This window comes from Ovis aries, chromosome 10 (genome assembly GCF_016772045.2).
Source record: "Ovis aries strain OAR_USU_Benz2616 breed Rambouillet chromosome 10, ARS-UI_Ramb_v3.0, whole genome shotgun sequence".
Classification (NCBI taxonomy): domain Eukaryota; kingdom Metazoa; phylum Chordata; class Mammalia; order Artiodactyla; family Bovidae; genus Ovis; species Ovis aries.
This window is the reverse complement of record NC_056063.1, coordinates 70,119,600-70,147,542: the sequence shown is the minus strand read 5'-3', so window position 1 is coordinate 70,147,542 and position 27,943 is coordinate 70,119,600. Positions and strand designations below refer to the sequence as shown.

General features: G+C 41.5%; 1 protein-coding gene across 4 annotated transcripts in view; it reads left to right on the top strand.

Annotated features, from left to right (window-relative positions):
- Positions 1 to 27,943, top strand: part of LOC101106534 (ATP-binding cassette sub-family C member 4) — a 187,861-nt gene that overhangs the window by 116,067 nt on the left and 43,851 nt on the right. For all 4 annotated transcript variants that reach the window (XM_042254988.2, XM_042254987.2, XM_027973709.3 and 1 more), the window contains one exon: positions 16,697 to 16,776. In XM_042254988.2, coding sequence (XP_042110922.1) covers positions 16,697 to 16,776 — 80 coding nt within the window. The remainder of the gene's footprint in view (positions 1 to 16,696; positions 16,777 to 27,943) is intronic.

The following is a 27,943-nucleotide window of genomic DNA, read 5'->3' as shown; positions in this document are numbered from 1 at the left end:
TAAATGGTGCTTTCCTGCGGGTTCAGTGGCAAAGAATCCACCTGCCAGCGCAGGAGAGCTGGGTTCGATCCCTAGGTTGAAAAGATCTGGAGGAGGAAATGGCAACCCACTATGGTATTCTTGCCTGAATATTCACTGGACAGAGGAGCCTGGCGGGCTACAGTCCCTGGGTCACAAAGAGTCGAACTTGACTGAGCACACACGCTTGTACACACACAGTTCTTTTTTTAAAACTTTCCCAACTCTCTTACTCCTAATTCACACTTAACCACATGGTTTGTGGTCATTGGATTCTTCGTTTTTAATTTAATTTTATCAATCACAACCATGGCAAATTCTGTATTCTCACTGTTTATTATTGTTCAGAGGGCCTCATAAAGAGGAAAAAAAAATTTATTTTAGCATCTTTTTAACACAGAAAATTTTGCATAATGAGTAATTTGTAAAAATCTGTGCAAACTTCGTTTCAAACTCAAGTGAGATTACTGTATTGCCTGGATTTATTTTTGTAGTTCTAGGTAATGACTGTTGTTTTATACCCTTCCATGATGAGTTATTAAAAAAGTAAATTTTGGTCCCATCTTCTTTCTGGGCCAGTAGTGAAGTTCCTTCTTTTGTAGCTATAGAACGCCAGAAACTCCTTTCCCCATGACACACAGACTTCAGCTTTCTGAAACTTTTGTCATGTCAGAGGGGGGTTTAATCGTACGGAAAGAATAGGACATTTTTCCATAAAAATAAAAACACTGTTCAGTGGGGGTTTTTTCTCTGCTACCCACACCCCTCGTCCTTGGAAAAAAAAAATGGAACTTTGGTGGTTAATCAGGGTTCCAGATGTTTGTATGTATTTATTTATTTCGATATTTATAGTGTTTGCTGTCAAGCCATTTGCCTCCCTGGGTGCATTCCAGAAATTTTAAAAACATACATGGCAAAGCCACAAAGATCAAAGACCTGTGTCTTAGGAACTCTTTGTAGCACTTTAGGCCTGTCCCTAAGAAGATTTCTGTGAAAGGAGCCACAGAAGAGCTCTTACTGTCCAGGTCACATCTTGCGGAATGTTCTGGATGGGGACCAAGCACCTGGTGAAGAATCCATCCAGAGTGGGGTTCTTCCTCTTTACTCAGTGAGGGGCCTTTGCTTGAAACCTCCCTGTAGCACACAGCCTTCCGTCGCTCATTAGGACACCTCCTGCCTCTTCTATTTTCACATTTTATCACTGGTCTTTCTGTAATTTCTTCCTTTAAAACAGGGAATAACTGTTTTTCCACCTCCTGTAAAAGTATGGGTTTCATTTTCTGTATTACTTTTGAAACACGTAATATCTACCATCTCAGTGGGAAACAACAGGAATTTTGTAGCAACCATACTGCCTTCGTGACTAATACCTCTGAGAGAGAGGGTGCCTTCAGGAGTTGAGACCGGATACAGAAGCAGCCGAGCTTCCCAGGTGGGGCTAGTGGTAAAGAACCCACCTGCCAGTGCAGGAGACGTGAGATATGGATTCAATCCCTGGGCGGGAAGATCCCCTGGAGGAGGGTATGGCAACCCCCTCCAGTATCCTTGCCTGGAAAATCCCACAGACAGAGGAGCCTGGTGGGCTACAGTCCATGGGGTTGCAAAGAGTCGGACACAGACTGAAGTGACTGAGCGCAGGACAGGGAAACTGCAGAGGCAGGAGTCGTAGAACCTTTCTTGTGTTCTGAGTTAGAGTCTCAGACACTGAAGGCCTCCTCTGAAGTTCTTTTCTGAATGTTTTAAAAGATCATGGATTTAGCTTATGGGGTTATTGATCAATATATATTTTATTGCTTAGGCCTCCTTACCGCTGATCTCTTCCGGGTGGTAGTTAAGGTGGAAAGAAGTGGGAGGATGAGGCAGGCAGTCCTGTGACGTGACAGCCTTGAAAAGAAACCTCTTGTACCTTTATACCTGCTCTGAAGATGCAGCAATCGCTACAGAGCAAACCAGGCAAGGTATAAACTTGACCTTAAAATCAAACTCTGGGTTTTACCCGTCTAGAAATCTGTGGTGCTTTCCTCAATAGCCCGGGAAGCTTCTGCCAATAGCAGCATGTGACTTGCCAAGCAGATAAGGTGCTGGCAGGTTGGGCCTCACGCCTCTTGCTCTTGGGTGCTCCGTGTCCCTCCTTACCTTTTCAGGTGTTTGACTCTGCCCTTCCTTTTTCTCTCCAGCATGTCCACCTCCCTTAGGTGAGAGAGTTGAAAGGAACTGCCTTCAAGCGTAGTAAGCTTAGCACAAATTGCATGGAATTCTACATCTTCTCCAGGTTGGCCTGTTTGGAGGGGAACTTTTTCACTTAGGGGCTGGATCTCCTCTTAGAAATCCAGCCTTGTCAACAGTAACTTCAAGAATATAACTTGGCTTAGGTTTCCCACACTGCCAGTTCATGCTGAGTATGCCCTCAGTAACTAGCTGGCTGCTCAATTCAGTTACCCAGCCCTTTTGATCTGTTTTCAATTTGAGACCTTTCCTGATAATAAAAGCCTTGTTGTTTAGTCACTTCAGTCATGTCCAACTCTTTGAGACCCCCAAGTACTGTAGCCCAGCAGGCTCCTATAGTTCTCCAAGCAAGAATACTGGAGCGGGTTGCCATTTCCTTCTCCAGGGAATCTTCCCGACCCACGGATTGAACCTACATCTCCTACATTGGCAGGTGGATTCTTCACCACCAGAGAAGCCTTAATAATAATAATAAAAGCCTTGCTGTCTCTTAAATATTTGTAAAATCATTAGCTCACTTTTTCTATTTAATGAGTTTCACATTAAATTTTGTGTGAAAAGTCACAATTTACCAACAGTTTATAAAATCCTTTGTTTCAGTTTTGCTAAATGTATTTTAAAGCCCAGGTTTAGCTACAGATGCTTTCATACTTAGTGTTGTTTCACCCGTTGGAACTGGTGGTTTTGTTTTTAAACAGAATTTTCATATTTTATGTATGTGAGACCTGTAATGGCTTAAGATTGCTGTTTACTATTAGATCTCCACAATTGCAGGCTGTAGGTATGGGTAGTTTTATGCCTAATGACTGAAAATAACTGTCAAAATATTTTCTTTTTCTAATTGAATGCTGGCAACATCTTGATTTTTTCCAACAAGAGTTATGAGTATTATTAGAAGTTTATCTTATCCTGAATGATAAGAGTTCAGGGGAGAAACTTTTGTGTTGAGTTTGTGGAATTCTATTCCCATGCTCCTCATTTAATTTTCTTTGGTTCTGACATCATTGTTCCCTTTTACTTTGTCTAAGGGTCTATATTAAATGTCATGTGAGCAAAATAGAAACCTTTTAAAATGTTTAGAACGATGTCCGCTAAGTCATCATGTCTGCCAAGTTCTCCTGAGGCTTTTTCAGAGTTTTTCAGTTTTTGCATAAGGGCAAAGATATTGACAGTTGTGTTTGTGTGGTATCCAGAGTTTAGAAACAAGCAGACCTGTATTCTGAAGGAGAGGCCCCACATTCCAAGAGTCTTCCCTGCATGGCATTCTCTTCTGCTTTTGTAGCTTCCTTTTTGGTCCCTTCCTTCAACTCTCCCGAAAAGTTTTTTTTCCAGGGTCCTTTATTCCTGCCCACCAAGCTTCAGGGCTCCTTTCCATCATTTAAATGGATCCCCGGTTATCTTTCCTTTAATATAAGTTCTTAGATGCTCGCTTCTAGCATACTCTGTGGGATTTTTTTCTTCTTTAAACTCCAGGCTCGCCCATCCTTGCCACCCTTGATCTAATGATACATCTTTTGTTATTCTTGTTGTTGTTCAGTTTATAAATCGCCTCTGACTCTATGCTACACTGTCCTCTCCCCCTCATCTCCCAGAGTTTGTTCAAATTCATGTTCATTCTGTCAGTGATACTATTAACCATCTCATCCTCTGCTGCCCCCTTCTCCTTTTGCCTTCAGTCTTCCCCAGATTCAGAATCTTTTCCAGTGAGTTGTCTCTTCACATCAGGTGGCCAGAGTATTGGAGCTTCAGTGATAGTCCTTCCAGTGAATATTCAGGATTGATTTCCTTTAGGATTGGCTGGTTTGATCTCCTTACAGTCCCAGGATATATCTACCTTTGCTTTTAATTCCAGGAGTAACATGCCCTGAAAGGACAGGGAATGTAAACACTCACTGTCATCTTCCATTTAGATCCACTTTGGATTTATTTTGGTGTTTGCCCCCTTAGCCTTCTGTTCTTTTTATAACCTCCTTTACCTTCTTTCTGAATATTGAGCTTTAAACCAACTTTTTCACTCTCCTCTTTCACTTTCATCAAGAGGCTTTTGAGTTCCCCTTCACGTTCTGCCATAAGGGTGGTATCATCTGCATATCTAAGGTTATTGATGTTTCTCCCAGCAATCTTGATTCCAGCTTGTGCTTCTTCCAGCCCAGCGTTTCTCATGATGTACTCTGCATATAAGTTAAAGAAGCAGGGTGACAGTATACAGCCTTGACGTACTCCTTTTCCTATTTGGTACCAGTCTGTTGTTCCATGTCCAGTTCTGTTGCTTCCTGACCTGCATATAGCTGGGGAACAGTGGAAACAGTGTCAGACTTTATTTTTTGGGGCTCCAAAATCACTGCAGATGGTGATTGCCGGTATGAAGTTAAAAGACGCTTATTCCTTGGAAGGAAAGTTATGACCAACCTAGATAGCATATTCAAAAGCAGAGACCTTACTTTGTCAACAAAGGTCCATCTAGTCAAGGCTATGGCTTTTCCAGTAGTCATGTCTGGAGGTGAGAGCTGGACTGTAAAGAAAGCTGAGCGCCGAAGAATTGATGCTTTTGAACTGTGGTGTTGGAGAAGACTCTTGAGAGTCCCTTGGACTGCAAGGAGATCCAACCAGTCCATTCTAAAGGAGATCAGTCCTGGGTGTTCTTTGGAAGGACTGATGCTGAAGCTGAAACTCCGATACATTGGCCAACTCATGCTAAGAGTTGACTCATTGGAACAGACTCTGATGCTGTGAGGGATTGGGGGCAGGAGAAGAAGGGGACGACAGGATGACAAGGCTGGATGGCATCACTGACTCAATGGACATGAGTTTGAGTAAACTCAGAGTTGGTGATGAGCAGGGAGGCCTGGCGTGCTGTAGTCCATGGGGTTTCAAAGAGTCGGACATGACTGAGCGACTGAACTGACTGACTTTCTTGAGTAAATCGTAGGAGGTGGATTGGGATATCATTCCTCTGTGGCAGCAAGCCTGCGTCCCACGCCCCAAAGCAGCTGGACAACAGGTTCCTGGAAAGAGGGTGCCCTCAAGTGCAGGTTTCCTTGTCGCTAGTCTCCTCCTTTTAATCCAACACTTGAAAATTAGATAAAATGCAAAACGTGTTTAGATATATTTACAGTTTTGTGGGGGCTTCCCTCGTGGCTCAGAAGGTAAAGAACCTACTGCAGTGCAGGGTTGAGTCCCTAGGTTAGAAAGAACCTCTGGAGAAGGGAATGGCTGTGCACTCCAGTATTCTTGTCTGGACAATCCCTCGAAGAGAAGAGCCTGGTGTGCTGTAGTCACAAAAGAGGGTCACAAAAGAGTCAGACATGATTGAGCAACTAACACTTTCAGTTTTAACAGTTTTGTTAAAAAACCCTCCTGACAGACTTTGTGTAAGAAGTCTCTTTAAGTAGTAAATTAATTTATGTGGCAAGCACCCCACCTGAATGTTGTTATATGCTGACAGTCTAGATGAATGGATATTATAATCTCAGCACATTTCTGCCCTATGATAATGTGTCTGTTTGCAAGAGTCTACAAACGTGGTAATATTTCATCAGTTTGGGGCACAGAATAAGAAGAAGAAAAATGGCATAGTTTCTTATTTATATTTATAGGATGCCTATATGAAGCTGAAAATGATGCCTGGCAGGTTACATGGCTAAATACACACGAAGAAAGATAAGAAGCCTGCAGACTTTTATTCTCGGCACGGGGTAGTGGGGAGACAGGGTCCAGACCAGTAACTGTCAGCTGTGTTGGAGGGACATTCTCCATGGTGACCAAATATTTTTTAACCTTCAACTCACCATTTCCTTGAGGAATGTAGCATATTTTTAATGACTTTATTGATTTGATGATTGGGTTACAGTGTACTTTATTTAGTGCTGGACCGTTTCTCTCCTGTCAGCACTTTAATACGGATAGATCTACTTTTTCGGGCACCACTTTGAAAGGCTGTAAAATTGCTTATATTTGCAGGAAAATTTGTTTTCCTATGGTATGGTATATTTATATGCAGACATAGTGTGACATTCCCCCCTCACACCCCTGTTACAAAATCATTATCTGTTGTAGTTTACGTGAGAAATAAACACACGAAGGGTTGTTACTGCTGTGTCCCGTTAAAGCAACATAAATAAAAATGTGGGTTTTATGTCTGAGGGATTATGAGAATAGATTTAATGATTTAATTATAAGTCAAATTTTTAATGCTTTAACCAGTTATGCTTTACTAATGTGTTACAGCGTTGCAGTTGTGGACTCACTTACGTATTTTTTGAAATAGTAAGCATGCAGTATATCCTTCATTCATTGTAATGGTGTCGAAGTGAATTGGATATTTTATATGCAGTGAGACCCAGTAAAAGTGCATCTTTATTTTGTTTGTATCACTCAATTTATGAGCAGAATTAGAATATAATCTGCTAATAAGTTTTACATGAAATTTCTGAAGATTCTTATGAAAAACCATGTATTTATCTTTGGTCAGTTATCATAAATTCAGTCTGGAGGTTCAGAGAATATATATGTGTGTGTGTGTGTGTGTGTATAAGTTCAGTTCAGTCGCTCAGTCGTGTCCGACTCTGTGCAACCCCATGAATCGCAGCACGCCAGGCCTCCCTGTCCATCACCAACTCCTGGCATTCACTCAGACTCTCGTCCATCGAGTCAGTGATGCCATCCAGCCATCTCATCCCCTGTCGTCCCCTTCTCCTCCTGCCCCCAATCCCTCCCAGCATCAGAGTCTTTTCCAATGAGTCAACTCTTCGCATGAGGTGGCCAAAGTACTGGAGTTTCAGCTTTAGCATCATTCCTTCCAAAGAAATCCCAGGGCTCACCTCCTTCAGAATGGACTGGTTGGATCTCCTTGCAGTCCAAGGGACTCTCAAGAGTCTTCTCCAACACCACAGTTCAGAAGCATCAATTCTTCGGCACTCAGCCTTCTTCACAGTCCAACTCTCACATCCATACATGACCAGAGGAAATACCATAGCCTTGACTAGATGGACCTCAGTCGGCAAAGTATTGTCTCTGCTTTGGTATATGCTATCTAGGTTGGTCATAACTTTTCTTCCAAGGGGTAAGCGTCTTTTAATTTCATGGCTGCAGTCACCATCTGCAGTGATTTTGGAGCCCCCCAAAATAAAGTCTGACACTGTTTCCACAGTTTCCCCATCTTATTTGCCATGAAGTGATGGGACCGGATGCCATGATCTTCGTTTTCTGAATGTTGAGCTTTAAGCCAACTTTTTCATTCTCTTTCACTTTCATCAAGAGGCTTTTTAGTTCCTCTTCACTTTCTGCCATAAGGGTGGTGTCATCTGCATATCTGAGGTTATTGATATTTCTCCCGGGAATCTTGATTCCAGCTTGTGTTTCTTCCAGCCCAGCGGTTCTCATGATGTACTCTGCATATAAGTTAAATGGGTGACAATATACAGCCTTGATGGACTCCTTTTCCTATTGGAACCAGTCTGTTGTTGCATGTCCAGTTCTAACTGTCGCTTCTTGATTTCTCAAGAGATCTCAAGAGGCAGGTTAGGTGGTCTGGTAGTCCCATCTCTTTCAGAATTTTCCACAGTTTCTTGTGATCCACACAGTCAAAGGCTTTGGCATAGTCCATAAAGCAGAAATAGATGTTTTTTGTGGAACTCTCTTGCTTTTTTGATGATCCAGCAGATGTTGGCAATTTGATCTCTGGTTCTTCTGCCTTTTCTAAAGTCAGCTTGAACATCAGGAAGTTCACGGTTCACATATTGCTGAAGCCTGGCTTGGAGAATTTTGAGCATTACTTTACTAGCATGTGAGATGAGTGCAATTGTGCGGTAGTTTGAGCATTCTTTGGCATTGGCTTTCTTTGGAATTGGAATGAAAATGGACCTTTTCCAGTCCTTTGGCCACTGCTGAGTTTTCCAAATTTGCTAGCATATTGAGTGCAGCACTTTCACAGCATCATCTTTCAGGATTTGAAATAGCTCCACTGGAATTCCATCACCTCCACTAGCTTTGTTCATAGTGATGCTTTCTAAGGCCCACTTGACTTCACATTCCAGGATGTCTGGCTCTAGATGAGTGATCGCACCATTGTGATTATCTGGGTCGTGGAGATCTTTTTTGTACAGTTCTTCTGTGTATTCTTGCCAGCTTTTCTTAATATCTTCTTCTTTTAGGTCCATACCATTTCTGTCCTTTATTGAGTCCATCTTTGCATGAAATGTTCCCTTGGTATCTCTAATTTTCTTGAAGAGAGCTCTAGTCTTTCCCATTCTATTGTTTTCCTCTATTTCTTTGCATTGAGGAAAGCTTTCTTATCTCTTCTTGCTATTCTCTGGAACTCTGCATTCAGATGCTTGTATCTTTCCTTTTCTCCTTTGTTTTTTGCCTCTCTTCTTTTCTCAGCTATTTGCAAGGCCTCCCCAGACAGCCATTTTGCTTTTTTGCATTTCTTTTCCATGGGGATGGTCTTGATCCCTATATGTATATATAAAATCTTTCAAAATAGTTTTTATGAGATTTTACTTCCCCTTCTAAGAATACTATCTAGTACATATTTTATTATTAAATAAAAATATAATTTTATTCATTCAGTTTCAAAAAACATTTTTAATTATTTATTTTTGTTTGCACTGAGGCTTTGTTGCTACACATGGGCTTTCTCTAATTGCGATATGCAGGCTTGTCATTGAGGTATCTTCTCTTGTGGAGCTTGATCTGAGGGTACACGGCCTCAGTAATTTTGGTGCATTGGCTTTGTTGTTGCATAGCATGTGGGTTCTTCTGGACCTGGGATTGAATCCATGTCCTCTGCATTGACAGGCCGATGCTTAACCACTGGACCACCAGGGAAGTCCCACTTATTTTTAAAGCATGATAAAATATTTAATAAACCTGCCCTAAGAACCCTTCTCTAAAGAGGCAAGTAGTATTTACAGCATTATAAAAGCCCTTTTCAACCCACTTTCAATTAATTTTGAAGAGCAAAAATTATGCATTTAATAAATAGCAGCGTTACTGAAATGCTTATAGTGCTAGAGTAGGCAAAACCCCCAGCAAACATGGAGGAATGTCCATTGCTTTGATATTTTCTCCATGGGAAGGATCTTGCAGAAAGGTAATAGCGTCCACCTAAGAAACCCAGGGAAAAGTCAAACTTAAAATGGCTCTCTGAGTTTAAGGAGTGGTTTTGTGCTGAAGGGCCAAGTAATTTAAAGGATGCAAATTGATAAGGTAAGTGCAGAAAATCACAAATATTCTTCCTGGATAGTTATATGTATCCAGGGGTTTGTTTTTTGGTATTTTATGGTGGGCAGTATGATGCCAAAGGAGAAAAAGATCATAGCTTGCTTTTGCTTGCTGGAAGGTAGGGTCTCGTAGTCCTTTCCTTGCTTAGAGTGAACAGACATCTTCAGAACTTGGTCAGCTGTCCAGCTGTTTTCCATTGGGAAGAAGGGAGTTGCCTCTCCTTGGTATTGAGCCCAGAACCGAAGGAAGACTCACAGATGCCCTGCTGCCCAGGAGCAGCCCAGCACATCCAGAAGCATGCAAATTGAGCTGCCTGCTAAGTGGAGAAGGAAAGAATATCATGCACAGGCAGTTGATGTCTTTTTATGGGAGAACAAAAGAGTTTCGATTCTTTCACTTGGAGTTCAGCCTGGCCATTGTGTGGCAGAGGAGGCTTAATGAATCATTGTTTAACTAAGATCCTGCCAAGTGTTTGACCATTAAATAGCCTGCATGTGTATAGAGTTCTTCTCTGACAGACTCTTATTTGACTGTGATTAATTGGCATTGAATTGGTATTTAATTACCTCCCCAGAAATCTAAGAATAGTTTGTGTTCTGATTAAGTTATTTGATGTATAAACCGTTCTGGCGCTGGGAAGTCGGCTCTGTCCTTGCTATGTACCTGTTTCTGTGCTGTCGGGCGACCTCTGGTTGCTCAAAGCCGAGGGACTGTCTCAAAGTATCAAAACCCAATATGAATTGGAATTTCAGTTTCTCTTTCAATGTGCAAAAGTTTTAGGAATCAAAATACAGCATGTAAAGGTTTTCTTTTATGTTGAAGTTCTTTTTTAAGATATTCATTAAGTTCATGGTTTAAGAATCCCCATATTCAAATTCATTTGCATATTTTATGCAAATGTATCCGCTTCCTCACTGCATAATGTGTTACTGTGTTATGTGCACCTGAGATGTCCAAGGGGAGAGATCCCACCTACTGGACACACCAAAAATGAAAGGACTCTTTGCTACCCCATGGACTGCAGCCTTCCAGGCTCCTTTGTCCATGGGGATTCTGCAGGCTAGAATACTGGAATGGGATGCCATGCTCTCCTCCAGGGATCGAACCCAGGTCTCCCTCGTTGCAAGCAGATTCTTTACCACCTGAGCTTCCAGGGAAGCCTGATGAAGAGACACTAGGGGCCGATTCTGGTTCAGGTGAACCAGTGGGAAATGACCGTTCTGGGGAATAGTGTTCCAAATATAAGGAGGGCACGTGCAAGCTACAGGAATGAAGAGAGGTATTAAAAAATAGTTATATCTCAGAAACCAGCACCTAGGATGATTTTTCTTTTAAAAAAAGTCATTACAGGGATTAGCTGCCATAGAAGAAGTCAAGATGAATCAAGATGGAGGGAAAGACACTGGTTTTAGAAACCAGATGATATGTGTAAAGAGGGTGGCAGCTGGACTGGAAGAAGGGTTTGTGGGATATTTGAATAGCCCACAATTTAATGTGAGGAATGTTTGACCAAGAGGGAATGTGTCTCCTATGCTCCCTCCCGCCCCATTTTCTTCTTTGGCCTCTACATGACTAGCAGGATCTTAGTTCCCTGAGTAAGGATTGAACCTGTGCCCTTGGCTGTGAAAGCCTAGAGTTCTAACCAGTAGACCACCAGAGAATTCCCATCCAAAAGCTTTTTATAACTCATAGTACACTATGTAGAATTATAACTTTTTGAGCAGTGTTTCCACTTCTTACAGCTTTTATCTAATTTTTAAAGGAAGGAATACAGTAGTGAAAATGATTATTCCCTTCCCCCTCTTTCTGAAAAAGAAAATTGAAGTGCAGTTGATGTACAATGTTGTATTAGTTTTAGATGTATAGCAAGGCGATTCAGTTATTCATATATATGTATATCCGTAGCTTTCCAGATTCTTTTCCATTACATTTTATTACAGGATATCAAATGTAGCTCCCTCTGCTATACAGTAGTTCTTTGTTGTGTATTTTCTATATAGTATGTATCTGTTAATCCCAAACTCCTAGTCTATCCCTTTCCCCCATCCGTATGGTAACCATAAGGTTATCTTCTATATAGGTCTGTGGGTCTACTTCTTTTTTATAAATAAGTTTATTTGTGTAATTTTTTAATCTCCTTGTTTTTAACAGTGTTCTTCATTTGTGTGTTTCATTTTCCTCCCCAACAAAGGCCCATGCTCTCACACTTAATACAACCCAACCACATTTGTGTAACAACTGTTGGGGGTTCCCAGAAATTAAAATGATGCACTGGAGATAGACTGAGATCAGATTTCGGTGTTGGTTGATCCCACTCCAGCTCACCCGCAGTCACTTTACATGCGGTGGGTTGTGGGAGGAACCATTGTTTTCAAGTTTAGTCATGTCCTCACAGCAAATGTTTTGCTGTCCCATTTCTGAGCACTACAAGTTCTTGTACGCATATTGGAGAGAGAAGGGTTGATTTTGCATTCTGGATGGCAACTTCCTGATTCGTGGCTTTGAAGAAGTGGGATGTCCCTGCTTAGATGACTTTATTAACAGATCTTTTGACCTTTGTTTCTGTGGGTGCACGTTTCCCTGGCGAGACTGCTCCGTGTTTTAACTCCCCAGTTCTCATTCTTCGGGAAGGATGAGAGGAAAACTGCATTTTGTCCTGAAACATGGTCAAGGTGCAGTGTGCCAGGAAAAAAGACCTTGGAGGTAAAGTGGTGTGTTTCTGTGATTGGAGGAGTCCTGTGATGTGTGCTGTCCTGTCCCCTCAGAATTGACATTTCTGAATTGTCTACACCCCGCTTTGGCCACCCCACGTCCTGTGTTTCATGGTTTATGTATCTATGTATGTATGTATGTGAAAGTTGCTCAGTCGTGTCTGACTCTGCAACCACATGGACTACAGCCTGCCAGGCTCCTCTATCTGTTGGGTTTTCCAGGCAAGAATACTAGTGTGCATTGTCATTTCCTCCCAAGGGGATCTTCCCGACCCAGGGATCAAACCCGGGTCTCCTGCATTGCAGGCAAACTCTTTATCATCTAAGCTACCAGGGAAGCCCAGTTAATGGTTTAAGAATCCCCAGAAATCATGAAAGCTGTGGGCATTTTCCAGTGGGTGTGCTCCATTGTTCTTATCAGGCTCACAGTGTTTCAGAGCCATCATCTTTTTACTGTCTATTGCTGTACACTAGTCTATCCAGTCCTGCCCTTCTATGAGCCATGAGCCAGACTCCTCACCTGACATGTGCACAAAATCCAGGGGTAAAGGAACTAGCCTGATCTGGCTTTCTGACCTCTTTTCTCCCCACCGTGCTTCAGTTCAGTTCAGTCGCTCAGTCATGTCCGAATCTGCGACCCCATGAATCACAGTACGCCACGCCTTCTTGTCCATCACCAACTCCCGGAGTTCACTCAGACTCACGTCCATCGAGTCAGTGATGCCATCCAGCCATCTCATCCTATGTCGTCCCCTTCTCCTCCTGCCCCCAATCCCTCCCAGCATCAGAGTCTTTTCCAATGAGTCAACTCTTCGCATGAGGTGGCCAGAGTACTGGAGTTTCAGCTTTAGCATCATTCCTTCCAAAGAAATCCCAGGGCTGATCTCCTTCAGAATGGACTGGTTGGATCTCCTTGCAGTCCATGGGACTCTCAAGAGTCTTCTCCAACACCACAGTTCAAAAGCATCAATTCTTCGGCGCTCAGCCTTCTTCACAGTCCAACTCTCACATCCATACATGACCACAGGAAAAACCATAGCCTTGACTAGACGGATCTTAGTCAGCAAAGTATTGTCTCTGCTTTTGAATATGCTGTCTAGGTTGGTCATAACTTTTCTTCCAAGGATTAAGCGTCTTTTAATTTCATGGCTGCAGTCACCATCTGCAGTGATTGCTTAGGCAATGTAAAAAAGATTTTACATCTACTTACTGTAGAAGAACATTCATGGCGACTGCAACAGGTGGTTCCTGGGGCAATATGTGAGGTGTATCCACTCCTTCAAGGTCAGTTCCCTGCCATAGTTAACATTAGGTGATGGGACTTGTCCTGTGTCACAGGATAGCATGAGGCTTGGAGAGGGTTCTCAAGCCCTGAATTTTCGTAATCAGTTATGCTTTTATTAGACTGTCTGGTTCGTTCATTCTTTCACGCGTTTATTCACTTCTTAATGCATTCATTGAATCTTCAGTAAGTGTGCAGTTTAATTTAGAGGTGGAGATATTAACCATTAATTATGGTTAGCCAGGAGAATTCCAAGGACCTCGTCTGTTTTAATGTTCAAAGCATTCAGCAGCCAGTGGAGCAAGTACTAGCCAGTCAGAAGGGGCCGGGCTGTCAGAGGCCAGCTTGGCTTTCACCATTCATACTAGCTTAACACCGGCCCTGCCTGTAATTTTATTGACTCATTCTTTTTTTTTTTTTTCAATTTATTTATTTTTAACTGCAGGATAATTGCTTTACAATGTAGTGTTCCTTTCCATTATACATCAACATGAATCAGCCATTCTTATTAGTATATACTTAATAGAGTTTTTAGATGTGTCTGCTAAAATAGCTCTATGTCGTAGATGTGATGACATGAATTTTCTCAGTCTCTGCAACCCTGGATGCAAGTCTTGACCTGTTTTATAACTGAATGTCAGTGAGTTAATTTCCTTCTGCGTCTAAGCCTAAACTGCCTCTTCTGTAAAATGGGGACATCACCACTCTCAAGAGTTCTGATGAGATGATTCATCCGTGGTTTCTGGCACTTTTTGGTGCTCATCTGGTGGTGGTGGTGTTCTAGAAACCAAGCAGGGGTGACCAGCAGGCACGATCTCAAGGGAAAAATGCCGCCCAAGCTCTGATGTGTACCACAGGCATGATGATGAGTCTGTGCAGGGTTTGTCTGTGAGAACAGTGGCCGAGACAAAATTGGTCCTCAGCCGCCTTCTGGGAGCGCTCAGACTCACTCGCCTGGGTCACTCGTGTAAGTTGGTCCTCCATCCTCTCTGCACCCAGCCTTCTCCTCAGGACGTCCTTCTCACAACCATGGCTTTGAAAAGAGAAGTCGGGCTTCTTTTTGACGGAAGGGAATTTCTCAGCGGAGGCCCCCTAACACTGGACTCGTCCTCCACTCCTATTCACACTCAGCTCTCTCCTATCTCAGCACTCCTAAGGGCGTGCCCTTTCCATCAAAGAGGCAAATATTTGCCCTTTCTCACCCCTCAGTCCGCACACATGTCATTCCTCCCACCTGGACAAACTCCAGTCTCCATCAGTCCAGCGCCTGCCCTCCCCCTGTGTGCTCAGGCTGTGTTTCCTCCAAGAAAAGTTGTTAGCCTAACCCTGCAGTCACCCACTCTGGTGTCACCAGCTGCAGCTGTGACTCCATCCTCGCTGCCTGTCCTCTGCTTGCTCCCGCTGTCCCGCATCCCTCTAACTGCTGTGTCCCCTCCTATGTATCTCTTGAGCCTGCACAGCATTAGACGACAAAGTGCCCCCACAGACACCAAACAAAAAGCTGGGTCAAGTTTTTAAATCCAAATAGCAAACTTTCTTGTTTCCAGATTCTGCCATCGTTGAAAAGTTGTGTTTTTCCGATGAAGAAGTCATAAAATTTAAGCTATATCTTTAACTTTTTATTTTTTTGATGTGTATATTCCTGAGTTTGCGATTGCTACTTTGAGAAGTTTAAAAATGACTAGGTGGGCCACAAAACAGGAGAGAATGTGTGGGAAAATTGCCCATCTGATGTTAATGGTCCTAAAGCAGAACTGATGGAGAGCCCATTGAAGTGTGGCCTGGGAAAGAGCAGGAAGGGCTGCTTGGAGGAAATGCAGACCCTCTAGCTCCCCCAGCACTCCTGAATCAGAGTCTGCATTTTACCAAGTGGGCCCTCCTGCATCACCCGGTGGGCTTTGCCAGGTGACATGATGTCTCACCTTGGTGGTTGGGCAACTCTTAACTCACCCGGCGTTGTGACTTAATTCTTTCACCAGCACGAGCCCATTTAATCCTGAGACTCGCCTTCTAAAGCAGGCAAGTTGTTACTGGGGCCTACAAAGGTATCCTGAGAAGACAGTTTCTAGGTCTGTATTTCCTAAGGGTGAGATAGGAAAGTTGAGGCCTGTGTAGGTCTGGCGTGGCCAAGCGCAGCAGCCTCCAGCTACTGGTGTGGGCACACCTGCGCTTCCTGTGAGCCAGGCTCCTTGAGGAGGATAGCAGAGCAGGCTCATCCCAGCAGTGGAAAGCCGGCCCCGGCTCATTCACCGTCCAGCTGTGGCTGGTGTGAATGGCCTCGGGAGAAAGTCACCTGTGACTGAGGTCAGGAAGTGTAGGTAGAAGTCCCTCATCTTACCTACAGGCTGGCTTCCTGGAGTCTTTATTACAAAGGAAATTCAGGGGCATAAGGAAACGCACTTCTCTCGAGCTACTATCTCAGAATAGGTTCTGCGTGTGTGTGTGTGCGCACATGGATACCTCTGTCTGTACATGTGTGTGAGTGTGCGAGTGCATGTATGTGTGTACATGCATACCTCTGTGTATTACTTCAATCTCTTTGACTGTAATCATTAAAAAGACCAGAAATTAGTTCTCCTCTTCCAATCCTGCAGCCTTTAGGATATCCTGTTTGGGTGGATTCTGAGAGGGGAAATAGAAGCAATGATAAGAATGATCATTAGTTACCTAGTAATATTTCTGTTTTCTGCCTCCATCCCTCTGGTCTTCTTGGATGCTGAAGCGTGAGCTGTGTGTTTGCCACATCTGATACACCTCTGAAAGCAACAGCTTATCACCCCTATAGTAAATGCTCAGCTTGAAATGGAAAGAACCCCTAATTTCCCAAAATGTAAGGTGCTTTTGCACCATCCTGGAGGCTAAAAAGTTGAGGACAGGTTGTAATTACTGTTTTAAAAAAAACAGTATCACGTAGCAAAAACTAATTCTGGTAGCATAGTTAATGTAACAATTAGGATTATTAGTTTTTATGTACTTTGTAATTTACCAAGATAGCACTTGAATCCTTAAATAGTATGAACAGAAAAGGAGGCAATATTCTACAATCTTCCAACTCTTCCTGATATTCTCTAGGTAATATCATTTTTTTCATCACTGACACTACCTTATTTCATGTGAATCCCTAGTCTATTAAATACATATGCATTTAAAATGCTATTATGATTTGTCCATGAATTGTTTCTTTTAAAGGGCTTGCCTGGAGAAATAAGTAATTTCTTGTGTCCTGTTCTTGCAGGAAGGATTTTAAATCGTTTTTCCAAAGACATTGGGCATATGGATGACTTGCTGCCGCTGACATTTCTTGATTTCATCCAGGTAATGTTTAACAGTCCTGTTAGAGTTCTCCCAGGGAAGAGCAGAGTACCTTTTTCTCAAGGCGTTTTCTCAGGGGCTGAGGGTGGGTATTTTAGCCTGGTGATGTGTCCTGTTATCTTAAATAAATGCCATGTTTGTTAGAGAAAGGTGTGGCTGTGACTGGGAGACTAAGTAAGTTAACATGAGTAACACCTGGGGCAGGAGTGGCTACACAGTCACAGCGAGGTTGGTCTGAAGCTGCGACATGCAGGGTAAGTGGTTCTCCCTCTGCCTTCCAGGTGTCTGGCCTGGATTCCCTTTACTATGTGTGCATTTCATAATATAGAAATAATCACCTCTCTCTCGGAAAGATAGCCTCGATTAACTAAATTATGCATTGTGTTACCACAAAGGACAAATATTTACTGCACCTTTTTTCAATATAGCCAGGTGTGGTTACTTACAAAGAAAAGATTAGTAATAATAAGGTGAAAATAATACTTTAACAAGGACAATAGAGAGCAGTTATGGAAGATACAAAGCCTTTAAAAGCAAGTACCTTTAAGCCAATAATTTGAGTATGGGATCAAAGTCATCTCAGAAAATGTCTTTTTTTGTTTGTGTAGTCAGCTTTTCTTTTACATGTTGATTGCTGTATCTTAAGGTGTCTCTCTTTTTTTTTTTTAATCCTATAATCCCACAGAAATACCTTCTCCCCAGCCTCCAGTCAACTTCGAGGTTCCAAAGAATGGTGTTAGGTCATCTCAGTTGTCATCTGCTTATTCAGTACGGTTGTTCATTGGGATTTTTTCCCTGTTGTTTTTTTCCCCTCTCTGCTTTTCACTTATTCAAGCTACAGGGACCTTGTCAAGCGTTTATTTTGGATTTATCAAATGTATAGAGTTTATCAAAAGCTGTATATTTTCTAAAATCCCAGCTGCTGCTGCTAATAATTCCTGGGTTTAAACCCTTTTCACTTTCGCTAATTGCCATCTAACATGATTCCATTTTAAGGCCAGGAAGGAGAGAAATGTTGTGGTGAGGATGTGATATTATGGCTTGGTGCTGATGCTCCCAACTTCCCAGTTTTATGTCAGTGTTCAAATGCTCTCTAAATCAAAACTTAGGCTCTCTTCAGGAGCCATTGCTATAAAAGGAGTCCAACGTACTTAATTTGGAAAGTTAGCTATGTCAGAAAAATCAGTATTTTGTCTGAAATTATTCTAGGCATTCCTGTTAAGTCACAAACAATGTGTCAGTGAATATCTGGCTGTAAAGGTGTAGCTTATGGGAGAAACCTTCCACTCTCAACCAATGTATAGTAGGCTGTGATTTAGAGGCAAAGTAGTTTTTTAATGCAAAGATGTCTGATTCTGCTCCCTACCCACCTCCCCACCACCCTCCGCCCCACTGCTTTTGGAAATTTACATGTTTGAGTTCTACCGGGCTACTTAATTTATCCTCAGAAGCAATTTTTTACCAAAAGAATCCCGTGTTGTGAGGGTGATTGTTGATTACTCTGAGAAGATTTTGTGGAAGGTTCTGTGTCTTTGCTACTGCTAGCTGGGCAAAGGTTGGGTTTCCAGAGCCGAATGGCCCACTGTGTGCTTCACACGTGGTTAATTAGTCCTCATAATGATAATGCACCACGTATATATGTATGACTTAGAGAGGAACAGGGATGGATGCCACCTGCTGTCTGCGTCCAACATTCTCAGTAGTGGGAGGAGAAGATTCTAGTCTCACTGTTCTTCCCTTTAACCTGAGAGACAAGGGTCTCAGTTAATCTTGATGGAGCACACCATTGTTAAATACCAGTAGTCCCAATTAGCTGATTTCTTGAATCTAACAGCAATGGTAAATCTGTTTTATTGTCTCCAAGAAAGAAGTTTGTTGTATGAAAGATGACTCAGTTATCAATTATGATAAAGATCTGTTGTCACTTGTTTTGTTTGCAGGTGTCTTTAATAAGGCTGCCGTAATCCCTTCAGGAAGAAATATTTTCTCCTTTTAAAAATAGTATTAGCTAAATATAAAAGCCCTGATCCCTGCCATTGTTGTTGATTCTTTGAGGGACATTTCCCAACATTCATTGTTTAAATGGTTGTCAGGAGGAATCAAGTGAAACTTAATAAACAATGCAGTAACTGGTTCATCGTACTTTGTGTGCCGAAGCCTTTCTCCAGAGGATTTGCATTCGATGAGTGGGCTTTTGACGAGGTATCACTGGGATCATTTTGAAGTATTTGGGCCTGTTGCTGTATTAGCGAGAGAAGATTTTTATTAAAGCCAGAAAAATGAAGTTAACCTGACCTCAATGAAAGGCCAACAAAAATAAAAATGTAAATTGATTTTTCTTTTTTTAAGTTGGGTAGGACTCTGTAACGATGAAAAGAACTCCGTGGTGTGATCTGGGACCCTTAATAGAATCATGTAAACTTAAAATAAACACTATTATGGTAAGCACATAGAATGAAAACTAATTTTCCAAATCAAATACATTATATTCAATTCATTTTCCCCAATCAACCAAATGTTTAAAACCTGTTAGTTATAACAGCAATCTTCTGGAAATTAATTAGAAGCCTATTAGCTCTGCTAGCTGAGCCGAATGAAGAGGGTTGCTCGTTACATTTCTAAATAGGCTCCTGAATTAAAGCAAAAGAAGGTCAAAATGACAATCAGCTTGACTCACCTTATGACTTTTCTTAAGTTGATCTAGGTTTGTTTTTCTTTCTTTTTTTTTTTTTTAAGAATTGTTTGATTTTTTGAATGGACATTTTATCCACTTTGACTTATCCTCAGTATTATCTCGGTGACCAGTAACATCCTCTAAAGTGAATGGGAATCTGAAATGGAAGGTCTCTTGTCTGGCCCATCCGCTTGTCTAAAGAGTTTTGTCATCCCCCTTCTTAACTGAGATTAAAAATTTCCTGTCTGCCTTTGATTTTAATGTCCTTAGCAAAACCTGCTGCTGACCTCAGGAGAAGCTGGGTTTTAATACCTCTCATCGGATTCTTAGGGTAAGGATCTTAGTGACTAGCAGCTCCTCCTGTGCTCAGGGAAGCTCACACACCACCAGTCCTCTTAAACCCATCAGCTGAGTTTAGAAAGGGTTGGGAATTTCCATATCAAGAAGTTAACCTTGGTTTTATCTTGTGGTCCTTCCTGATCTACATGTCATCTCTGATGCTTGAGCCAGAAAGAACTTGGCAGGATGTATAGCAAGAAATAGAATGCAAATCAAAATTCAAAGCTAAGATATCTTTCCACTTTTGAAATATTCAGACCAACACTGACATGTTTAACATTTGTTTCTTACTGATAAGCATGTGATAATACCTTACAGGAGAATTAAAATCAAATAGATATGGAAATAATGTAATTACACTTATCCATGGGAATTTTTTAATCCAGAGCGTGTGTGCTTCATCACTTCTTCTCTGAGACAATGACAGTTTTGTTGGTCTTGAAAGTAAGAGTTCAGAAAATAGACCATTGGGTTGTAGTATAATTGAGTCTGCTGCTGGTGAATTGGGGAAAGAAAACAGACCAGAATCCTTATCAAGGGTTAGGAAAGGTAATTCTCCAGTGAGGAAGTCAGAAGTCAGATTGTATCATTCATTTCACTAACAAATTGACTAAAATGAGAAAATGCTATTTAAAGTATGAATCAGTTTGCTGGGCAGATAGAAACTATTTCCTTAACTTTGTCCCTTGGACTTCAATTTGAATTTGTGTGAACATTTATGGGTTTTGGTTTATTTTTTGTTTCATTTTTAGTTTTAGTGAGTGATCCATATCCATGCTGATGAGTGACACAGCTCATTTTAAAACGAGTGTCCTTAACAACTGTCTGGCATTCCCATGAGAATTCCAGAGGAACCGTGGGGTAATGTGTGGGATTTGGGAACCTGAGTTGACCCAGGTATGGAACAAGAGTGAATGAACAGAAACCAATTTTTGGCTGCCAAGGCCTTCTGCAGGGAAGGCCAGAAGTGAGGGAAGTTTTTGGATGTATCATAGGAAATAAATAATTTATACAAAATGACAACAGTCTGTAGGTTACCGCAGGGTTGCCGTGGGCCTATCAGATAAGTTACCCAGTGGCTGGCAGCGCGAATCTGGTTTATCAAGGTGTTGTTGAAACTCGTTTGTTTGTTTGTTTTTTCGAAAATCATAATAGCTTTGAGTACTAACAGTATTTTTAAAAACCAAGTCATTTATCAAGCCAGAACTTGGTGTTTTCTCTCATTAAAACTAAATATCTCACATGTGAGAGAATTCAACATGGAAGGAATTCTTTGAAGAAGGTTTTGACGTTCAGAATATACTGAATTTGAATAAATACAAACAAACAAAATGCTGGTCCATTAAAATTCACATTCTTAGTGTATGACTGATATTTTTAATAGCACAATGTAAATACAAGCAACATAAATAGAGCCACTCATTTTCTTAACAGTGATTAATTTAGTTAATGGTACATACATACATAATATTTACAATGTGTCTATAGTTTTTTATTTTAAATTTTATTTAGGATTAAATAATTCTTAGTGATTAATCATTCCAATAATGGTTAATCATTCCAATAATACAGTGTATTTATAACATTTGATGGGCAGTTGTATTCTTCACTTTGCACTGAACAGTATTTGTATTGTTCTGTTTGCAACTAGATATATAATAATGGAAAACATTGAAGTTTTTTTCATTAATGAGTTCTTCCTATTACATATCTGATGAGAAAATTTGTAGTTCTTTCAACATTTTTCTTTCCTACAACATATCTTCCATTTTGGTTCGTTTTCAGCAGTCTTTTATTGGACTTCTATGTGCTAGGGATGTGGGATGGAAATCGTAAAGCCTTTGTCTTCACTCACTGAGTGTGCGCCATGTGGTAGGCACAGGTGGGGCTTGGAATGTGGACGAAGGGAAGTGAAAGTAGCTCAGTTGTTTCTGACTGTTTGTGACCCCATGGACTATACAGTCTATGGAATTCTCCAGGCCAGAATGCTGGAATGGATAGCCCTTCCCTTCTCCAGGGGATCTTCCCAACCTTGGGATCAAACCCAGGTCCTCCTGCATTGCAGGCAGATTCTTTACCAGCTGAGCCATGGATGTGAATGAGACTAATTCCTGTCTTCCATGGTTAGACAGACAGTCATCAAGTACAGTACTGTTTGATGCATTACTGTGAGAGTGTACTATTTAGGAGAATGGATAAGGCTTTATTTCCGTGTGAGGCAAATGTGATTTCCACACTCAGATCTTCCTTGATGTGTTTGGACCTCAAGTTGGAGGTATCCTGAGCTTAATTGGAAGTAACAGAGAAACCTGGAATGAGTGTGGCACCTGAGCATAGCCGCTGAGTCTGTGAAGAAGGACAAGTTTTCCGAGAGAGAGTGATGATTTTCAGGGCTGAACCTCAGAAGCTTATGGAAGTATTGATGGGGTGGGGATTGGGGTGTGCTCGGTGATATATTCCTCTTTCCTTTCAACAAACAAGGATTAGAGTTGAGGCCTTAGGGTACAAAGCCCTCCCCTCATGAGTCTTCTCTAGCCCCCTAAGGAGAGGGAGTCCTCCAGGAATTCATCAGTAGCAGAAGGAAGTCCTGGAAGACAAACTAGATGGGTTGGGGGCTGGAGGAAGTTCCTTGTCCTCGGTCAGGAGGTGGGTGGAGCTTCAAGGAGGTGACCTTTGAATCCCAGATGAGACCCCTGTGGATGGTGGGGTTGGAGGTGTGGCTGGAAGCCAAGTGCCCAATGGGAGCAGTCTTTTCTCTCAGTCACCAGCTGAGAGTAGGTATGACAAGAAGTGTGAAGCGGGTTATTCAGCTTTCTTTTTAAAGGATGAAGTTAGTAGTACCAAGTGTGCTCAAGCTTATTTTTGATGATTCTGCTCATCCTTGGGTATATTCGGTAAACCTTGAAAGATACTTCATAATTTTCATTTTTATTACTTCTAAAGTATTTATTCTATATGCTTTTTCTTGTCTTATTCCTTCTCACTCCCTAAAGAGAATTTATTTACTATTTTGTAATTATATGAAAGACCTTCTTTGTTTTATTCCTTTGTTTCTTATGTCTTTGCCTCTTGAACACTGTTGAATAGATTAACCTGCACACAATTCTCTAAGACCAGCAGACACCTTTGTTTTTTTCCTTCAAATCCCGAATGTTTGCTTATTTAGGAATCAAGCGTACTTTCTTCAATGAAATACAGACTAATATATCATAGAAAGGTATTAGAATTTCATAGATGACCGTACTTATCTAAACTGTTAAATTGTGAATTCCAAGTGCAAGAGTTGTTTGGCAAGTTGGATATTCTGGGTGGTCTTAATAAAGGCTTTGCTTGAATAGGAAATATGTTAATGAGACAGCAGATGCATGGGAGTGAGGGATGAATTGGAGAAACAAAGGAGAATTATGTGCTGAGAGTTTCACAGTTGTCGTAGACATTCTCAATGAATGACACATTACAGATGGGATTTATACAGAGACACTCTGACCTGATACCTATACGTGTTGATAAATTATACCAAAACATTAAGATTCTGAATTACTCTAGCGTTGGCCAACTATTTAGATGGTAGCAATTAAGGGAGCATCTTCTGAAACCCTGCCTGGGGAGTTGGGGATGGCTTCTAGAACCTTATTTAGGGATGGAGGAGGCACAAAGGGCAGGGAACCTCACTCCTGGGATGTTGGTGGCACCGGCATAGCATAAATAGTTGGATTGTGAAGTTGGAGATCAGTCGTTGGAGTAGATAAAGATGGAGAGGCCCAGCAGGGGTCAGGACATAGGATGACTTGTGTCATCAGCACAGGAATTTGGTTTGGAATGTTGGTAGAATGTTGGGCTTTTGACAAGGTAGGGAAGACAGGAAGAGGCACTGGTTTGTCCAAGTTCATCTTTGGAAGAGCCAGATCATAATGTCAGGTGTGGCTGATGAAAACCCTTCGTTCTTAATTGGGATTCTACACTGCAATACAATCTGTTCCCTCAGGTGATGGCAGTGTTATCCTCATATCCTAACAGAGGGGCAGTCACAGGTTTATACACTGCTAGTTTGATTCTTCAGTTACCTGTCCAGTGAAATTATAGTTACCAACTGTTCATTACAAAGGAAGAAGAAGTCAGCATGAGAAAACACAGTTGCCGAAGTCTATTTAGTATGATTCTGATGATGTGAGAATCTTGAAAATGTTTTTTTTCTTGAAGAGTTCTTAAATCTCTAGGAAAATCTTGATGTTTTCATGGTCTGAGGGTATATTGAATCATAATACAGATTTTGTGTTAACTGGTAATCATTCATGATGCCAAGAGCTTTAAGTGCTGGAGTGGGGAACCCCACAGTCTGCCTTTCCAGTCTTGAATCCTAGGTCTCTCCCTTTTTCCCAAAAAGCTGTACTTTCCTTCTCCATAAAATAGAGATAATATGACCAATTTCAGAAAATTTGTTTGGTAGATATAATGGAGTCAATAAAATTCTTGGTGTAATATCTAGCTACATGTTAAATGATAAATAATGGCTAGTTAGTTTTTTTAAATGCCACATTTTTTATTAATTTAAATTTATTTATTTTAATTGGAGGCTAATTTCTTTATAGTATTGGTTTTGCCGTACATCAACATGAATCTGCCACAGGTGTACATGTGTTCCCCATCCTGAACCCCCCTCCCACCTCCCTCCCCGTACCATCCCTCTGGGTCCTCCCAGTGCACCAGCCCTAAGCATCCTGTATCCTGCATTGAACCTAGACGGGCGATTCTTTTCTTATATGATATTATAAATGTTTTAATGCCATTCTCCCAAATCATCCCACCCTCTCCATCTCCCACGGAGTCCAAAAGACTATTCTATACACCTGTGTCTCTTCTGCTGTCTGGCATACAGGGTTATATATATATTTTTAATGAGGAAAAATAATCCAATAATGCATTATGTTGCACTAAAGTAATTGTCACAATTTCCAGGCCCGTGTGTATCACCATGTGAATGTGTATCACACACAGTGTTTCTAGGTTTGTAATTACCGAAGATTTTAATGGATTTTTAAACGTTTTGGCTGCACTCTGAAGCCTGTGGGATCCTAATGCCCTGATCAGGAATTGAACCCATACTCCTTGCACTGGAATAGAGGAATCTTAACCGCTAAACCACGAAAGTAAAAGGTAGTGTTAATTGCTCAATTGTGTCCAACTCTTTGCGGATCCCATAGATTGTATCGCCTCTTAGTTTACTCTGTCCATGGAATTCTCCAGGCAAGAATACAGGAGTGGATAGACATTCCCTTGTGCAGGTCCTCTTCCTGACCCAGGGAATGAACCCAGGTCTCTTGCGTGGCAGGCAGATTCTTTTGTCTCTGAGCCACTAGGAAAACCCCACTGGACTACCAGGAAAGTCCCTAATGGATACTTCCTAATGTAGGTTCACTGGTTGGGGGCCAGTGGGGAATAGAGCTACTAAATATTTCTGTAGAATTTCTGAAGCTTCAAGATCTCAGGTAACATGTAGTAAGGAATCTCAATTATTCCTAAAGTCTTTCCATTAAAGACCTGGGTTTGATCCCTGGTTTGGGAAGATCACCTGGAGAAGGGAAAGGCTACTCACTCCAGTATTCTGGCCTGGAGAATTCCATGGACTGTATAGTTTATGGGATCACAAAGAGTCAGACACAACTGAGCGACTTTCACACACACTCCCTTCGATTAAAAGGATGAAACACAAACACATTTTCAAGAAGTCCTCCAATAGCAGAATATGTGGAAATGACCAGTAAGAATTTATGCATATTAATAAAGCTTGAATTTATGCAGACTAAAAAATTGGGAGACTGCTCTGAGCATGCAAACTTGCATGTAGCTAAGTGCTGTAATTTATTGAGAAAAGCTGAATTGCCAAACCTGTCCTCCTCACACTCCTGATTCTCTCCCTGCCGCTCCCTGCCCCCCGCCCCAAGAAAACCCCACAACAACAGCTCGGCTGGGTTCAAATAACTGACTCTTCACGTCCTTTCATGGACACAAAGGGCTTATCCTGAGGCCTCTTGAACCACCACTGCCGGCCATGGTGAGACCACCAGGGACCTTGTCATTCCCTCCTCAGCACACACACAAGGCACTGACTGCAGTTTTATGAAGTGAAAATGCCCCTAAAAAAGAAAAAGTGAAGGAGGTGTCTTCAGTCATTCCTTTCCAGAGAGGGGAGCGCAGAAGAACAGGCTACTGCATCTGGATATTGAGAACAAAGCCTGAGACTCAGCATAATAGGCTGGGTCACTTGCTTTTATAAAAGCAAAGAGTGGAACTGCCTTTACTTGTCTTGGTACCACTGACCCTTGCATTTCATTGTGTAGAGATGTCAGGGAAAGTGTGTAGAAAGCATTCCAGCCCCTTTCACTGAACAATGACTTTGTCATTTTGAGCTTTTCTGTGGTGTGTTGACCCCTTCCCCCAACCCCTCCCTCAAATCCCGGTTGGACAAAAGAGATGGTTAGTTAGGCAGCCTTGCCCTGTTTGAAAGATCTCTGTTTTACGGACTCTTTAAAAGTAAACTCATTCATTTGAACTGAGTCACAGCATTTTCACGCTTTTAAAATCAACAAAAGCGTTTTACTCAGGAATTTGCAGGGATCGAATATTCCCTGGAAATTCTAGTCCCAGAGATTTATGCACACTGCCAACTTTAAGTGGGTTTCCTCATTAATAGAAAGGAGAATCAATGATATTGGTTACTGGAAATATTTATAAACACTTGACCCTTGCGTTTCTGATATCAAGGTAATATACTTCACATAAGCCGACTCATATGCTCTGTTTACCTTTCTTTTTAATCAAAGATGAGATGGTTGGGTTTTTTCCCAGCATAATAGCACACTTAGAAATCAGCACCGTCAGCATCAGCCTGGTGACAGTTAATCAGCGGGGACCTTCTTAGGCTGGCAACCAAGTGTTGCATTTGGTATGTCCCAGCATGTGTGCTCCAGTGATAATGTTTATAGTTTAACAAGAAGCTAATTAAGACCTAAAGAAAAAAATAAGGACCCCATTTTCTTCAAACCTGGTGGTGTTTAGAGCATAAAATTTTACATTATAGCATCATTGGATGATGTCCATTCAAAAACTACAGCTGTTATTCACAATACTTTCTCTCCCTGCCATCTTGTATGTTTAGAAATGATCAAACATCAAATACTTCCTCAGGTTGAGGGCCATATGCGGTTTTTTTTTGTTTTTTTTTTTTTTTTTTAATTATTTTTGTTTGAATTGGTTCTTCATTGCTACGCACGGGCCTAAAAAAGCCTAAAAAAGTCGAGCAGAGGCCGCTCTTTAGTTGGGGTGCTCAGGTTTATCATGCTGTGGAGCACAAGGGCTTCAGTAGTTGTGGTACTTGGACTTAGTTGCTCCTTAGCATGTGGTATCTTCCCCGACCAGGGATTGAACCCCTGCATTGGCAGGCTGATTTTTATCCACTGCACCAGGGAAGTCCTCCATATTCTATTCCTGGGTACATTTATTCAGTTCTGTCTTTGCAAAATTCTGTCTTAACAAAATGAAGAGCGGTGTGCTGAAAAACTTCCTTAATTTTTGTTTTTTGTTAAAACCCTGTACTTAGCATTTTACGTGTGGATATATTGCTTCGGTCTGTTGGGGAACATGATTTATTGTAGTCTATTTATCTTGTGGTGGTTCTCTGCTTGTGAGTTTTAGGGTGCATTTGTTGAGTTAGCCTTCCTTTGATTAGCACACAAAACCAGATTTCGAGCATTCTCATCACCTCCAAAAATCTCTCCTGGCCCTCTGGAGTAAATTTCCACACCCGATGGTTGTGCTAAATTGCTGTCAGCCTGTGTCAGTTTTCCTGCTTTTGTGCTCCTAAAATAAATGAAATCAACACAGTACAGGTTTTTCTGCGCTGCCTTCTTTTGCTTAACATGTTTTCAAGATTTTCAAGACCTACCCATGTTGTGGCATGTTTCAGTGGTTCTTTTCTTTCTTACTCCTTTCTGAGTCATTCTATTGTATGAAGATGCCACAATTTATGTATCCATTCTCTAGTTGATGGACATTTGCGTTGTGTGTAGCTTTTAGCAGGGAACCTTCTCTAAGAAGTGTTTATATGGCCATAGGTTATCATTCCTCTCCATGGAATGCGTATGTATGGGTGGAATTGCT